The sequence below is a fragment of the Otolemur garnettii genome, unplaced genomic scaffold (assembly GCF_000181295.1).
Source record: "Otolemur garnettii isolate 467f Iridium unplaced genomic scaffold, OtoGar3 scaffold00013, whole genome shotgun sequence".
Classification (NCBI taxonomy): Eukaryota; Metazoa; Chordata; class Mammalia; order Primates; family Galagidae; genus Otolemur; species Otolemur garnettii.
Genome location: NW_003852408.1, coordinates 4,063,534 through 4,079,963, shown reverse-complemented (window position 1 = coordinate 4,079,963; position 16,430 = coordinate 4,063,534). Strand labels below are relative to the sequence as shown.

Below are 16,430 nucleotides of genomic sequence, written 5' to 3'. Positions count from 1 at the left end.
GGTGCATCTTACAAGGGTACATGTGAAATTTATTAAATGTAGAATATAGATGTCTTAACACAATAACTAAGAAAATGCCATGAAGGGTATGTTAACCAGTTTGATGAAAACATTTCAAATTGTATGTGAAACTAACACATTATACCACATGACTGCATTGATGTACACAGCTATGATTTAATAAAAAAATAATAATAACAACATTTAAGTCACATTCTGTAATGCTAAGGTTAATTCAATTCAACAAACAAGTTTAGAGTAAATAACTCACATGCATTAGGCAGGAGCCAAGACCAATAAACTCAGGTGAACCATCTACTTTCCCACCAGAGATTCCTCCCAGTACCAGCACCTGCAGTACTGACTCTCCACTCGGCCATCTCCAGCTGCCACCACGTACTGAGGACACGTAGAAACTGCAGCTCCCACCTACAGGGGCAAGGGCAGGTCCCACTTCATAGTGTTTGTAGCATTTCCAGTCTGTCCCCAATCTTCAGGAGATTTCAATTTGTAATTTCTTAGAGAACGGGTGGCCTATCACCAAGCACTGTCTCCGGAAAATAACATTTCAGTGATTACTCAATGCTGACATTTTATTATTTAATATGAAAATCCCTAGCCTAAAAGGAAGCTAAAAATGAAGTTTGAAAATAAAGCACCTGGCAAATCTGATTTGCAGTAATCAAAATGGCATTTTGTCAGATGGGAACTAATTATCAACCTGACATGATTTCAATCTGTTGCCATTTTATGAAATAAGACCCGTTTGCTCTCTATTAAGATGATCAGGCTTGCCGCTCCTTAGCTAGACGCCCAATTTCACCTATTCTTACTAGATTCTTCTATTATGCAAACTGATAGTAAGGCAATTACATGCTCCAAAAGATTAAGACAAGAAATTTCCCATTCACAGACATGTCATGTTCACCTCTTCAAATGTAAATTTTTGCCAGATGTTAAGATGCCTTTTTATTTTATGCAGCCACCTAATGATCTGAGGAAGCATCCTCTCTGAAGGCAGTTTCATCTCCCAGGTTCAAGGAGAGAGCCCACACAGAACTCCAAGGCTGTCCCGGAAAAGCTGCCTAATAAGTGAAGGTGTCACATTCACTTAGGGAATGGAATACACACGTCTTGGGTCTTTTCAAGGCTATGTGATGCACCATAGGCAGATTTTGGACTTGCCGGTCTCCACAACTGCATGAGCCAGTTCCTTCAAATATACCAATCTCTCTCTCCCTTCTTCCTCCTCTCTCTCTCTTTCTCCCTCTCTCTCACCCCCTCCTTCCCTCCTGCTTCTTGGGACAATCCTGACTGCTAACACTGTTACCAAGCAGATTAAATAGCCCCTTTCCCTCAATTTCAGAGCAGAGAGGAAAAAGGCATTTGGCAACATATCAACTGCTTAGAAAATCAGAGAATTAAGAGCCTATGTGACAAAAGGCGTTTCCACACCCTTCAAATGCCAAGTTGCATTTCTCACCAACCCCTTTCACAGGGGTTATGAGTATGTGAGTAGGAGACGTGCCCTTTGCAAGTTCTGGGCCAGGATTGGGGTGGCAGAGCCGGGATCGCCTGCACTGGAATCTAGCCTCAGCCCCTTCCGGGGTGTGTGGACACAGACACATGACTAAGTCTCTAGAGGCCTTTTGAGCCTTGCTTTAAATGCAGCAGTGAAAGAACCAGAGATGTGAAGCACCCAGCTCAGACCCTAGAAAGATTAATGCTCCCTGAGTCGGGGCTCCGGGAGATTGTTGTTGATACAAAAGCTGCTCATGCCACACACTTCCTCCCAGCCCTAAGAGGAAGAGAGACACATATAAGGACAACTAACATAATCTTTTAAAAGACCCACAAAGTGAAGCTGAGTCAGCTCCAGATGGAGAAGTTTGCCCGATGAGAAGGGGAGACACAGAGCAGGCATTCCTGATAGAGGGCACCGCACAAGCAAACCAGGGTCAAGCAAAGCCAGGTGCTGGCCAGCACGCCGAAGGCCAGAGGCATGTAGGGGGACTCACTGTGCTCGAAAGCATTCTAAGGAGCCAGCTCGTGCCCGAATGGGGACATGTGCAGAATAGAAATGAGAGGAGAGAAAGGACTGTCCTGTGCCTTCTGCTCACACCGCACTAGTAGTTTGTGCAGACACAAATTTTGACTAGTAATCGCTGACTTTGGGGTATCAAAACTTTCATAATTAAAAATCAGTAATACAAATGCAGAGAGCACTTGGAAAATAAATGATAAAACATCTGACTGCTTACGCAGGGAGCCAGAGGTGTAACATACTGTGTACCAAGTAAGAATGTTAATAGATGACACCATTCTGAATGGATCGCATTGTGCTTGCCATGCACGTTAAAATAGAAAAATATATTTTGCTAACTTAAGCATGTAGTAAGTAGCAAAAGATACGGAATACAGGAAAAGCTATGCAGAGACATAGAAAATTGTTAAAAAACATATTTAGTCTATCGTAAGCTTACGCCTGCCTTCCCTTTTCTCCATTTTGCTTACTGGTATTTCCTAATTTGTCTACAGTGAATGTGAATTGCCCGTGAAAAGGAGAAAGGGTACTCTTACTGCCAAGGGTAAGTCCAGAAGAGAAAGCGTGTCATAAATGAGTGGAATTCACTTCTGTTTACACATTCTGTGGGCTGACATTTGCTCAGATGCTAAAGAAAAACTAACAGTCTTTTGAGACTGAGGAGAAAAGATTTACAGTCTGTGGGTGGGACCAACCTGGGTCACAGAGGCATTTGTAGCTGGTGCCCACACTGCGACACGTGCCGTGAGCACAGGGGCTGAGGGCACAGAAGTCGACCAGCTGGGTGCAGGCTGTCCCCGTGAAGCCTGGGCTGCAGCTGCAGGTGAAATGCACCCCGTCCACGTAGCAGGTGCCATTGTTCTGGCATGGTGACGAGGCACATGGATCCACCTTGTCTTCACAAGCCGACCCGAAGTAGCCTGTGAGAAAACACACAGAGGTTTAAAACCATGAAAACACATGTGCGCACAATAACTAATAAACTGAATCTGCAGATCTGAACTTTTCTCCATCGTGTACTGATTAACCCAGGAATCCCCTCATACAATAGTTTCCAGATGTGTCACGACCCAGCACGGTAGACAGCTTGTTGTTCACAACTTTGGTAACTCAGGGTTAAAATACTAAGCCCTGTAACTCTATTTCTTATTAACATATAAAATACATGACTGTTGAGACAGATATACATATGTGTCCATAAATATATTGATATGTGCATATGTACACATGTGTATGTATAATCTAAAAAGATACCAACAATAAATTATTTCCCAAAAGTAACTCTAAAGTGAGATTTGGATCGGCAGAGGTATTTTGTATATATTCCAGGTGAATACATTCCTTACTTTCCTTTAATAAATAAGACATGACCCTGAATTTTAAACCACATAAAATGGTAAACAGTAAAGACGTCTCATATTCCATCCTAACCCCCTGCTCCCCGTCCCCTTCTGTACAAGCAGCCACTGTTACCAGCGGCTTATTATAATGGATTAAGGAACGTGGTCTGCTGGTGCAATGGAAAGCTGTCCAGCGACACAGAAGAACTCAGCGCTGACATCTGCTGCTCCGTGGATGAACCTCAGCAGCATTATGGTAAAGGAAAGAAGCCGGCTATACAAGATCACATATTGTATAGTTCCATTTATGAGAAACCGTGCAGGAAAAGCAAATCTATAGACACGCAAAGTAGATAAGTGGTCGCCTGTGGCTGGGCTAGAAAGAGGGATTGACTGCAGACAGGCAGGAGAGGTCTGCTGGGGTTGATGGAAATGTTTTAAAATTGGATTGTGGTGACGGCTGCACAACTCCGTAAATTTACTTAAAAGCATTAAATTGTACACTTACAACAAATGAGTTGGGCATAGTGGTTCATGCCTATAATCAATCCCAGCAACTGGGGAAGCTGAGGTGGGAGGATGACTTGAGCCCAAGAGTGCAAGACTGCAGTGGGTTATGATCACACCACTGCATTCCAGCCTGGGCGGCACAGGGAGACTGTCCCTTAAAAAACTACACAAACAAATGTTATGTACTATAAAATTGTGGAAGTCTGTTAAATTTTTGAATTTTAAATGTCATTATTGTGTAGGTAATTTTTATCTTATTTTTTGTATGATTTAGCATTTTTCAAGTTAAAAAAGTGCACACACATCTCTGTGTGGGTCTGTATGTCTGCATGTGCGTAGGTATGGGTATTTACCACAGTGCTTTGGATTAAAAGTGAAATTTCTTTGAATACTTGAAAACAGTTTGAAAATTAAAGATCTTCAGATTTTACTAATAAAAGTTAAACAATTACACTCATATACGGTTTGTATTCTAATAATCTATATCACTTTTCTTAATTTGAATTTACATTTATACTTCTTTATACAGAACTCCTAGCAATATTAACAATTTTTGTTGTTATTGTTAAAAACATGGCAACTATATGAAATAAACAAAAGTAAATCCCAGGTTTACTTATCTGAAGTACCGCTCATAAATTGGGATAACCAACTTGATATTTCTCTGTACAGTATAGAAATATAGAAAATTTCCCTTCAGTGAGGAAATCCAGTGATACTCAACATTTTATAAAGATCCTGGTAGTGTTCAAATTTTAGAAATCATACTAAAAATGTCTTATACAATCAGTTTTAATAATACTTGAATTCTCTGTAGAGTCTCTTTGTAGCCTGTGTGGAATTTAATCTACCCTTTGCCAGATAAATTCCATCTTACTCTGAATGAAAATAAGACACTTCAACATTTATCAACATAGGACAGTACTATATGTTACCAACAGTATTTAACATGTTACTCTCAAAAAATACCTCAAATAAAATTTTGAACAAAATAAAATTAACTATTATCTGTCTAGAAAATGTAACATAGCCATTTAAAACATAAAAGGCCCTTTTATTTGCTCATCAAATGTGACACTGAAAGTAATTAAATTTTTTGCCCTAGGTTAGCCCTTGTGGAACAACTAATGTCCTTATAAGAAATTCAGGTTAGGGCGGCACCTGTGGCTCAAAGGAGTAGGGCACCGGCCCCCATATATTGGAGGTGGTGAGTTCAAACCTGGCCCCGGCCAAACACTGCAAAAAAAAAAAAAAAAAAAGAAAGAAAGAAAAAGAAATTCAGGTCAAAGATAAACTCCACACTCAAGGGTAGGTAGGTGCTAGTTTACCCAAAATGGCAGCTCAAGGTAAACAAGAAAATTCTAAATTTCAATGCTCAGAAACAGAAATCAAATTCAAGAGGACATTTCAATTCTCTTTCTCCTGCAGTAGAATGACCACAGAAGGGGACGGGTATCTTTTAGTTCAGAACAGAGAAGAGAAGTTTTCACAGGAACTGGGTCCTTGAAAATCCTCTGAGATTTAGATGGGTGACAACCTGATTGGAAGAACATCTAGGGAGGATCAAAGATAAGAAAACTCAGGAACAAGAAGTTCCTACCTAAGTCAGGAGTGTAACAATGAAAAGTACTTAGAACTACTAGGACCCAGGAGAAGAGATGAATATGAATGTGGCTCTCCATGGGGTCCGTGTAGGTGTTTAAGCATCGGATTAGCAATGGCATGCGGTAAACTGCATCCCTCCAAAACTCATATTTTTTAGTCCACTTTCTCAAGTTGAATAAACTTATTTTGAAGCTGTCGCCCAATACCTCAGCAGACTACTGTTCCGAGATAAAGCCCTTAGAGAGGCAATGATTGAGTGAAAATGAGGTTGGTTGTGTGGCCCTAGTGGATTCTTACCAGGGTCTTTTTAAGCTGAGTTGTGGACATAAAAGGGAGACACGGAGGATGCCTATGCAAAAAGAAAATACCATGGGGAGAGGCAGCAAAAAGGTGACCATCTGTCAGCAGAAAAGACAGGCCTCAGAAGTAATCAACCCTGTCAGTCCCTCCATCCTGCACCTCCACCCTGCAGGACTGTGAGAAACAAACTTCTGCTGTTTACACTAACCCGTCTGCGGCCTTCTGTCAAGCCAGCCCAAACAAGCTCACACATACAAGGCGCGTGCAGAGTCAGGGAAGTAAGGCTGGGGATTCTCGTGTTTGAATTCTGTATTTACCATGCCCAGCAAACTGGGTGATCATGGCATGGTAAGTCCCATCTCGCTCATCTTCCCCTACCTCACCTGGAAAATAGGGCTGAAATTATTTTATTTATAAAGTCATTGTGAGTTTAAAAAATATTTATCAAAATTCCTAGAACAGTGCTCAGTCCAAGGCTGAATGAATGAATGAACGGATGGAATGAAGGTAATAATCTTATAGTAAGAGCAATAACTAATATCCACTGGGGGCTGATAGGCCCCAGATGGATCAAAGCCTTTATGTGAATTGTTTCATTTAACCCTACTTCAATAGTAGGATGAAAAACTATTAGTAGCCCTACTTTAAACACAGAGAGACAGTGAAGCAAGAATGTGAAGAACACTCAAGTCAAAACAGCTAGTAGACGACAGAGCTGGCGTCCCAAGGCCAAGCTCTTACTACTCTGCTGTACTGCACAGAAACGAAGTGAATGATGGTCCAAGCAAGAAGATGCTGAGATGTGTAAGCACGACTAAGACTTATGCTCTATTTCTGTTTGTGTCTTGGTAAAAGAAGAAATTCCAATTTGACATTGATTAAGTCAAAATAAAGGAAAAAATAAATTTCAGAAAGCAATCACTTTAGCTTGATGCCAATAGGCTCAGTTATAGATATTAGCATAATTCACAGAGAACAGTTCAAGAAGAAAAGAAAACTGGTTAAAAAAAAAAAAAAAAAAAGGAGATATAAGGGGTCATGACTTTGCTCTGAGATATCCAACATTTCCTTAAGGCCAAGAGGAATGTGGAAAGTGAACCGAAGTAAAGGTCAGGGGCCAGATCATGAATGGTCCCATATGTTTCACTAAATAGTTTGCATTTTATTCTGAAGTTACTGAATATTATCCCTTTGCCTTTCTTATCACCCTAATTACAGAAAATGTGGAGAATGAATGAGAAGAGGTTGCGATTGGAAGCAGGAAACCAGGTATTTACTAGAGAAATTAAGATTGTTAGGACCTACATAACAATAAAAATAAAAAAACGTGAAACAAATTAGAGAATGAGTTTACACCATCAATTCAGAGACCACTTGGAAGGCAGAATGAAAAAGGGACAGAACCCAGAGAAACAATGTTAAGGGGTGAAAAATTCAAATGCCAGAGATAATTTTGATAAGGAGATTGGGCCAGGTGTGAGACAATAAAGAGGGTCAGGGACTGTGGCAAACTGCAGAAAGCATGCTCTTTCCAAAAAGGAAGGCTACCATCATCTGCAGCCAACTCAAAATGTTGGGCCAGTTATCAGATCTTAGGAATTTTCAAGAAACATCTGAAATCCAGATTCTTATTTGAAACTTGTCTATTTTAAAGCATTTATAAATCATTTTTCTAGCAGATAAACTATGTCTGTGGGCTTTGAGGTATGTGCATATGGCTTCTCTGTATGACTTAATGTTAAAGAGCATGGGCCTTGGACCTAAACTGAATTGAGTTTAAGCACCATCTCTGCACACTAAAACGTAGAACTTAGGGCTAGTAGTTACCCTGGCCTTTCACTTCTGCATTCATAGACTGGAGGTACAACTTGCTTTTTGTGATGCTAAATGCAAAAATGCATGCAAAGCTCTTGGCACCCTGACTCTGTAATAGCAACTGTTCATAAGCAGCAGCTATAATTCTAATGTGCTCCCCAGGTTTCAGAGATCAGAGGTCAGAGATCAATGTGGATAGCGTTGTTACCAAGTGCAATGGAAAATACAGAAAGAAGTTCTTCCTTTTGGGGGCAGGACACAATTATAAGAACTTTACCTAATGTAATGCAATCAATGTCACTTGGTTCTTTGTACCCTCAATGAATCCCCACGAATAAATAAATAAATAACAAGTTCCCAGCAGAAGATTATGAGTTCAGCTTTGTGCATAGTAAGTTGAGATACTTTTGCAGTTGTTCAGTAGTCAGTTAAATATACAGACTTAGTGCTCAGGAGAGTGATATGAACTAAAGGATGTGGATTGGGAATCATATGTATATGGACATGGACGGGAACTGAATTATACGTGATACCACCTGGGGCAAGTGAACACAAGAAGAAAGTTGAAGGCTGGGATTCTGAATAACTGTGACACTTAGGAGCAAGTAAGAGAGGAACCTGAGAGCACATCTCATCAGGAGACCCTCATCTTGTTCCTCAGCTCCCTGTGAGTTTCTCTTGCTGTCCCCTAGCACTTACCTCACCCCATCTGCCTCCTGCATGACTGCTCCCTGAGTAGCACAGAGCCTTGTAGGCATTTGATGAGGGACACGTGGATGGACAAATGGGTCGACAGAAGAATGGATGAATGGATGATAACTAAATTTCAAGAAAGATGGGAGGGAAATCGGTAGAGAAAGGTGTCCCTGAAAACAATGGAAGCTACAACATCAAAAATGTCAGTGAAGCCTGCCTAGAAGTCATGTGAACAAGCCTGTAAGAGCCTGCTGCACGATGGGACACCACACAGAACAAAGCAAGCTGGGCCAGCTGAGGCCATTCTAGGCCCATTAGCCACTGGTCACTCTGGCAGTGACCAGCTGAACCTGCCCAAATTGCCACCTGATAAGGATCATAAGCTGAGGAAGCAGTTTTTGTTTTAACCACTAAGTTTTGGAATGGTTGGTTATGCAGCAAAATCTAACTGATAGAACGTGATAGGAGCTGTATGATTATATCCAAATGAGAACGTATGCCAGAGAGAGATTTTTGTTTTGCTTTCCTTTATGAAAAAGACTCGAAAGAGTAATTGGTCATACACCAAAGGAAAATGTCACTAAAGAGGTGATCAATAAATGTTTGCTGAACTGAATAGCAAAAGGGTCCTCTGCTGTTGAATCAAAAATCCTGGTTTGTTTTTATTAAAAATTTTCTTTCAATTCGTGAAAATATAAATGCAGGATGAAAAAGCAGCTAACATTTTATATTTTCAGAGTATACCTCAGCATATACTGAGGAGAGAATATACCTTTGGCATATTATACAGTCTACAACATCATAATAATGGAATGTAAAATGCTATTCTATTACAAAGAATGACATAGCAAAAAATGAATTCAAAGTACACGTGAATATTCTTCATGGAGATGCATGTGAGGTAGAGTAATTATGAGATCATTTTCTTGGCTCACAAGATTATTAATGAATGAAAAGAGCCACAGATGTAAATGCAGCATAAATTTTGAAAATGCTATTTCTTTGACTAGTAAGTTCTCTATTTCCTTCTATAACTTACGCCATTGTTATCCTCTTATTCATATGATACCCTTTTGCAAATGACTCACCTCCTCAGCTACCCTCTAAATGACCTTCCTAAGAGAAACAGGAACAAGGTTTTAGAATGCAAAAAATGTAGAACCAGAAAACCAAAGTTTAAATCTTCTTACTAGCTTATGACTTTGGGCAAGGCACTTAATCATTTTTGTTTTAATTTCCTTACCTATAAAAGGTTATGTTGACCCCTACTATGTAGGGTTAAATAAGATGGCATATGGTGCTCAGTAATACTGAGTTTTCCTTCACGTAAGCAATGGTTCTGGGGACAGTTCAAGTCGTCTGTACACTCAGAGTTTGTAGTAGGAAAACTAGAAGGAAGCTGGCCTGTCAGTCAATCATTGGAACACAATCAAGTTTTATATTTGCATGAATCCCTCAAGGTCATCACCCTGGATGTATCTAAAACGGGGCTTTCTGGAATCAGGAGGTGCTCACATATCATCTAAACACATACACAGTTACTGGGTCACACAGTGACAATGTCTTGGGGCAAAAAGCTTTAGGAAGAGGTGGTGGGCAGGAGCTTCCCTGAGAATATCTCTGTCTGGGCTCAGAAGGACAGTCTGCTAAGATTGTGTTTGTTAAAGGCAAACACTTGTACTACCAGGTACTGTTCCAGGTGTTTTAACCATATTAACTCATTTAAAGCCCACATCAACCCTCTGAGATAAGTACTATAATTTTCTCATTTTCAGATGGGGAAACAGGAAGAGAAAGATCAAGTGACTTGCCCAAAGTTATGAAGCTAGTAAATAGCAGAGTTGAGACTTGAACCCAAGTAGTGTGGCTCTCAAGTCCAAGCTCCTAACCAGTATTCTCTGCTGTAACACTCAATATCTGGGATTTGGCAGAAAGGCCAAGAATGGGAAGACAGGTGCTCCAGGGTTAGCCAGAACTCTGTGACCCCCTGAGTATGTGTAGCAGAAATTGTCTGTTGGCCTAAATATCAATCTGTCCACTTCCTGCACTCACACCCACATAGAACAATGACTGTCTTTATCAGCCTCCAATGCAGCTAGATGGAGATCAATGACTACCTTCTGGATAATAGGCTACAAGTGAAAATGTCCAGAGGTTGCTTCTGAGAAACGTCTTTAAAGGAGAGTTGCATGAACCCTTTGCACTTCTACTACTTTATCCCTTCATCCATTCTGCTGTCTGAACCACATATACGATGGCTAAGTTTTTCCTGTATTTGGTGGAAAACATCAATCCATACACAACATGCTCAGTGAACCTTGGGAAAGATAAGTTCAAAGAAAACACATAGGAATATTAAAGTCAAATTGCTGAAACCAAAAGGTAAGAGAAAATATTAAAAGAAGCCAGAGAAAAAGACACACTATATACATTAATTAATATAAGAATGACAGATGAATTGTCAGGATCTATAGAGGCAAAAAATAACAAAATGACATCTTTAAGATGCAAGAAAAATAAACTTGTCTACTAGAATTTTATATTCAGGGAAAATACAGATTAATCACTATTAATAGTGATTAATAAAGACAGATGATTAATATTTCTTCTGATAAAAACTGTTTAGGAAATTTGTTGTCAGAAGATCTACCCATACTACAAAAATATTAAAGACAGTTATCTAATCCAAATGAAAATGATAACAGATAAAAACTCAGATCTATATGAAGAAATTAAGGGCACTAGAAATAGTATATTTGGGGGGTAAATATTCATTTTTATTTTATTAATTTCTTTAAAAACTGTTAAAACAAAAATAACAACATGGAATTATGATATTGTAATGAACATAAAAGGAATATACAAGATAACAACAGAACAAAGAATGAAGGGGAGTTAATAGAATGCTAGTATTATTGTGTTCTTACATTTTGCATGAAGTTATTAAATGTTAATTCTAAGTAGACCCTGATAAGTTAAGGGTGCATACTGTAATTCCCAGAGAAACCACTAAAAATAAAACAGAAACAACAAAAACAAAAACCCAAACCATCAGCAGTGTAGCTAAAAAGCCAAGTGAGCAAATAAGATATATCTAAAACATTCTATTTAGCTAAAAGAAGACAGGAGAAGAAGAATAAAAGAATGAACACTTGAGACAAATAGAAAATAAATAACAGGGGCAGGGCCTGTGGCTCAAAGGAGCAGGGCTCCAGCCCCATATACCAGAGGTAGCAGGTTCAAGCCTGGCCCCAGCCAAAAAAGCAAAGAAAAAAAAGAAAAGAAAAGAAAAGAAATAACAATTAGGTAGACTTAGATCCAACCACATCTATAGTTGTATTGAATGTTAATGGACTATAACACCAGTTAAAAGGCAGAAATTATCAAATTATATTTCAAAAAGCAGCCAGGCACTATGGCTCACACTTGCAATCACAACACTTTGGGAGGCTAAGGGGGTAAGATTATTTCAGGCCAGGAATTTGAGACACGCCTGGTCAACATAGTGAGACCCTGTTTCTACAAAAAATAAATTAGGCAGGTGTGATGACATGCACCTGTAGTCCTAGCAACACAGGAGGCTAAGGCAGAGGATCCCTTGAGCCCAGGAGTTCAACATTACAGTGGGCTGTGATTGGGTCACTATACTCCAGCCTGGGTGACAGAGCAAGACCTAGTCCCCAAAAAGAAAAACAAGGAAGAACTAAAAGAACCCCACTTTAAATATAAATACACATAAAAATTGAAGGTAGAAGGATGAGTAAAAATACATCATGAAAAGGAAAGCATAAGAAAGCTAGTGTGTTTTATTAATATCAGAAAAGGTAAACATTAAGACCAGGAGTATTATCTGACACAGAGAGGTACTTAGTACAAAAAAGTAAGCAATCCAGCAGGAAGATCTAGCAATTCTAAATGTGTAGGTACCTACTAAGAGGGGTCACAGGAGATGAAAGAGAAAGTGCCAGTAAGAGAAAGAGAAACCATCAGAGAAAGATGCTTACTTGGAGCTATAAGCAAAATGAGATAGTATATATGATGTTGGAATCACATATTCCTTAATTTGCACATGAAATAAGTCCATAATTTCAATAGATTGATAAAAAACATTTGACAAAATTCAATACTCATTCATTATTTTAAAAAACAAAAACTCTCTAAAAACTAAAATAGAAGGTAACACTTTATCCATCTTAATTGGGCATACACAAAATAATTTACAGTTAACATCACATTTAACGGTGAAATAATGAGATTCTCCTCCTAAGACAGAGAACAAAACAAGGATGTCTACTCTCAGCTCTTACATTCACTATTTTACTGGAGGGTCTATATATGGAATAAGGGAAAAATAAGACTCATTATTCACCAATCTATGACTCTACAAGTATACAAAGAAAATCCAAAGGAATCTATAATAAAAATTATGGAACTCATTTAGCAAATTATCAGGATACAAAGTCAATATGCAAAAATCAATATTTCTATTCAGTTGCATCATAAGCAACTATAAATAAAAAATTCAAATGGCAATTACAATATTGCCAAAAAGTATAAAGTGCTTGGAAAAAATTTGACAAAGGATATATAAAACCTGTGCCCTGAAAACTATGAAATGTTTAAAGACATTCAAAACACCCAAACATATGAAAAGATATACCACATTCATGGATTGACAGCTCATTGTTGTTAGTATGTAATTCTACTCAAATTGACTGACTTCAATACTATTTACAGTAGAACCTCCATAGTTGACCTCCTCCCTACATTGACCACCTCCTTAAGTTGACATTTCCACAGACTGGACACGCACCCATGTACATATCAGTGCAGTAGCCCTAGTTCCTTATGTTGACCAACTTGTTATATTCACTTGTGTGGCCAATGTAGAGGTTCTACTATATTTAGAGTCTATTGTTTGTAACCAAATCAGATTCTGATGGATAAACTATGTCAGCCCAATCAAGTAATTAGCTCTTGTATATCTCATTTATTTCATTTATTAAAAAAGGAAATAATAGGACAGCTGTATGCATTAAGTAGTTATAGCTGTACTAGTATTAAGAAGAGCAATGGTAGTGTTAAAAGTAATAGCAAGTATTTACAAGGTCTCCTTATGCTACACCAGACACCAGGCTGAGCAAATTACTTATCACAACCACTGGTTCAAGTATGATCCACTATTTTCCACTTTTACAGAAGAAGGTTGAGAGACTTGGCATTAGGAAACTAGTTCAGGACCACACAACTCTTAAGTGGGAAAAGCAAGATTCAAACTGAGGTGTGTCTGACTCTAAGTCCGTGCTCTCAAGCCCCCACGCTGCCTCCCATAGGAGGTTCGGGTAAAAGCATTTGGCAAGTTGAAGGTGGTATGCTAGCACAAGAGATAATGGCCAGAGCAAACCCATAACTATTACAAAGTCTACTTAAGAAAGCTTTTAGAACATGGAAATAACCTAGGAATTACAAATTTTGAACCCTGTGTATTTGCATAAATGTCCTGAGCCTGATTTGCCTGTCTGTTCTCTGTATTTCCAATATCACATGGAGGATATTTTTCAAAATAATTATGAAATGTGAGTCCTAAGGAATATACACGTGCTATCAATTCCTTATAAAATCAGAAGTCTTTTGCATTCTCACCTAACACGCACAATGTGAGGGTATTCAGCACGCCCATTCCCACCCCCCGCCCCAGGGAAGGACTCAAGTACAACGTAAACTTTTAACTTAGAAATGAAAACAATAATATAACCTAAACATTTGTACCCTCATATGAATCTAAAATCTAAAAAAAATATTATAAGTCGTCATCCAAATAATCCAAATATTAAGAGCCAAGATGGCAACAGATGCAGGCGTGGCCTGCTAATCTATTGATCAAGGCCAGGTGTTGGTCGATATATGGATTTTTGCTAAAATGAATGTTACTGATGTGTAAATCTATACTTTTGGAAATTTTGAATCAAAACTAGCCTTTAAATATGATGCTGATCACAGAAAGCTTTCATGTTACAAACCCAGTTTCAACAGTTAAACCCAGATATGAAAAAAAAAGTATATTCAATAGCTAAATAATAAATGAGCACCTATGTAAGTGACCCTAAACTCACATTTTGTGCTTTCTGAATCTGACTTTCCCTTGTGAAAATACAGAGGTCTGTGACTCAAAGCCAAACCGAAGATCAGTATGAAACACACCTCTGGGTTAGATTAACAGAGTGTAGGGAAGCATGATGAATGCTGGTAAAAAGATATTTTACAACATAAGGTAGAAAAGGCCTTGGGTTATCTGTAGCTGAGACTCAGTCAGAACAGATTTTGTCTTTCCAAGATACATTCTAAAAATGAGCCACGATTTTCATTCACTCTATGATCTCTCCCTCCTCCCCCATCCCTTTTCTCTCTCAACCTATATACACAAACATATGACAGAGAGAGAGAATTTTAAGTTCCATGTCTCATTCTAGGAACCTCTCTGCGTTAACTTGTTACCACATAATGCTACAACTCTGAAAGAAATTATTTTAGATAGAGTTTGGTAAAGCTTCTCTTTTTATTAACATAGCTTTTTAAAAGCTTTCACTGGTCCATCAAACAATAATTATCTCCTAAGGTAAAATTCTTTTTGAAAACTAAACTAGCCATGGTGGCAAAGGCAACCGGGTTAGAAAGCAAAATTTAACATTCTTGGATACATTTATACTCCAAGATATAAAGAGCTGTATATTGGAGAGCAAATGGAATATAATGCTCTGTGGAATCTTGTAACGTAAGTCATAAAAACCCTAACAGTGTTTCTGAAATGACTAAAAGATTAATAAACTATAGCAGAGGAATAATGCATGTATGGAGTCCTAACTGGAAGCTAATGAACAGCCCTCTTTGAAGAGGAGAAACTGAGAAACTGTTTGATAACATTAACCAAAAAAGTGGAGAAAGGATGATGAGCACAGTGAGAGCTCTTGTGTGGAATACTGTATTCCCAGTGATACGGACCTCAGACAGTGGACTTAAGGAAATGTTGGAAAGAAAAAAAGCACCAGAAAAAAAATGGTTGTTTTTTTTTTTTTAAATATTCCGTCTCACACACAAGGAAGCAATGTCAGCAGCCAAGAGATTTAAAACAACTGACTGCAGCAAGGGAAAAGTCTACAAAAGGATGAAAGATTAAAGGATTAAAGTAAAACTAAATAGAAAAGAACTACAAAAGAATCTTCTTAGAAATGAGAGGTTAAAGCAAAAAAATAACAAAAAACCATGATTTAGCTAGTTGACAGTTCCTTCAAATTTTGTATTTGAACCAGTATTTGTATTAATATGCCTGCTGAATATTTATTATGTGAGTAGAAAGAAATCGACACCCTTGAGAGACACCCATTATGGAAATCAGATATTTAAGGCCAAGAGAAAGTATTTCTGGAAGTTTTTAAATTGCAAGACAATGAAGTCACTCTGTGTATTATCAGAAAGCTATCTAAAAGCCAGAAAGTTCTGCAATATTAAGGAAAAATATGGAAGGTGATACTGGCATTTTTGCTGACAGTGTGAAGATCATTCACAAGAAAGAAATGATGAGTCCAGACGTTTAACACTTAACTCGTGGATTTCACTGCCTCGGCCAACCGTTCAAGTCAGAACCCTAGGAGTCATATCTAATTGTTTCCTTTTTCTTAACCCCTACATCCAACCCATCAGTGGAGCTCACAGATCCAATCTCCAAAACATATCATAAACACAAATGCTTTGTTACCTCTCTGCTGCCATCCTAGTCAAAGCCATGATTATTTCTCCCCATTTCAATAGTTTTCCCTGATGAGATTCTCTGTACTATCTTTCTTAGCCCTATAAACAATTCTCCAAGGAGCAATGAGAATAATTTTCTTAACAGGTTAATATTATCATGGCATTCAATCATCCCTAAAATAAAATTTGACTTCCCTTCTGTGGGCTACAAGCATGGTGTGTCCTGAGCCCAGCTGACCAGTCTGCTCCCTTGCTGTCTATGAGCTGGCCTGCTGGCTCCCTTCAGGTCCTAGAAACAGCACACCATTCCCCCAGCACACCATTTTCCCAGCATGCCTTTCCCCCAGCACACCATTTTCCCAGCATGCCTTTCC

The 16,430-nt window shown here is 38.6% G+C and overlaps 1 protein-coding gene across 1 annotated transcript in view; it reads right to left on the bottom strand.

The window, feature by feature from the left end:
• Window positions 1-16,430, bottom strand: part of DNER (delta/notch like EGF repeat containing) — a 328,158-nt gene that overhangs the window by 59,195 nt on the left and 252,533 nt on the right. Inside the window, exon 8 of the mRNA XM_003784881.2 lies at window positions 2,740-2,964. Coding sequence (XP_003784929.1) covers window positions 2,740-2,964 — 225 coding nt within the window. The remainder of the gene's footprint in view (window positions 1-2,739; window positions 2,965-16,430) is intronic.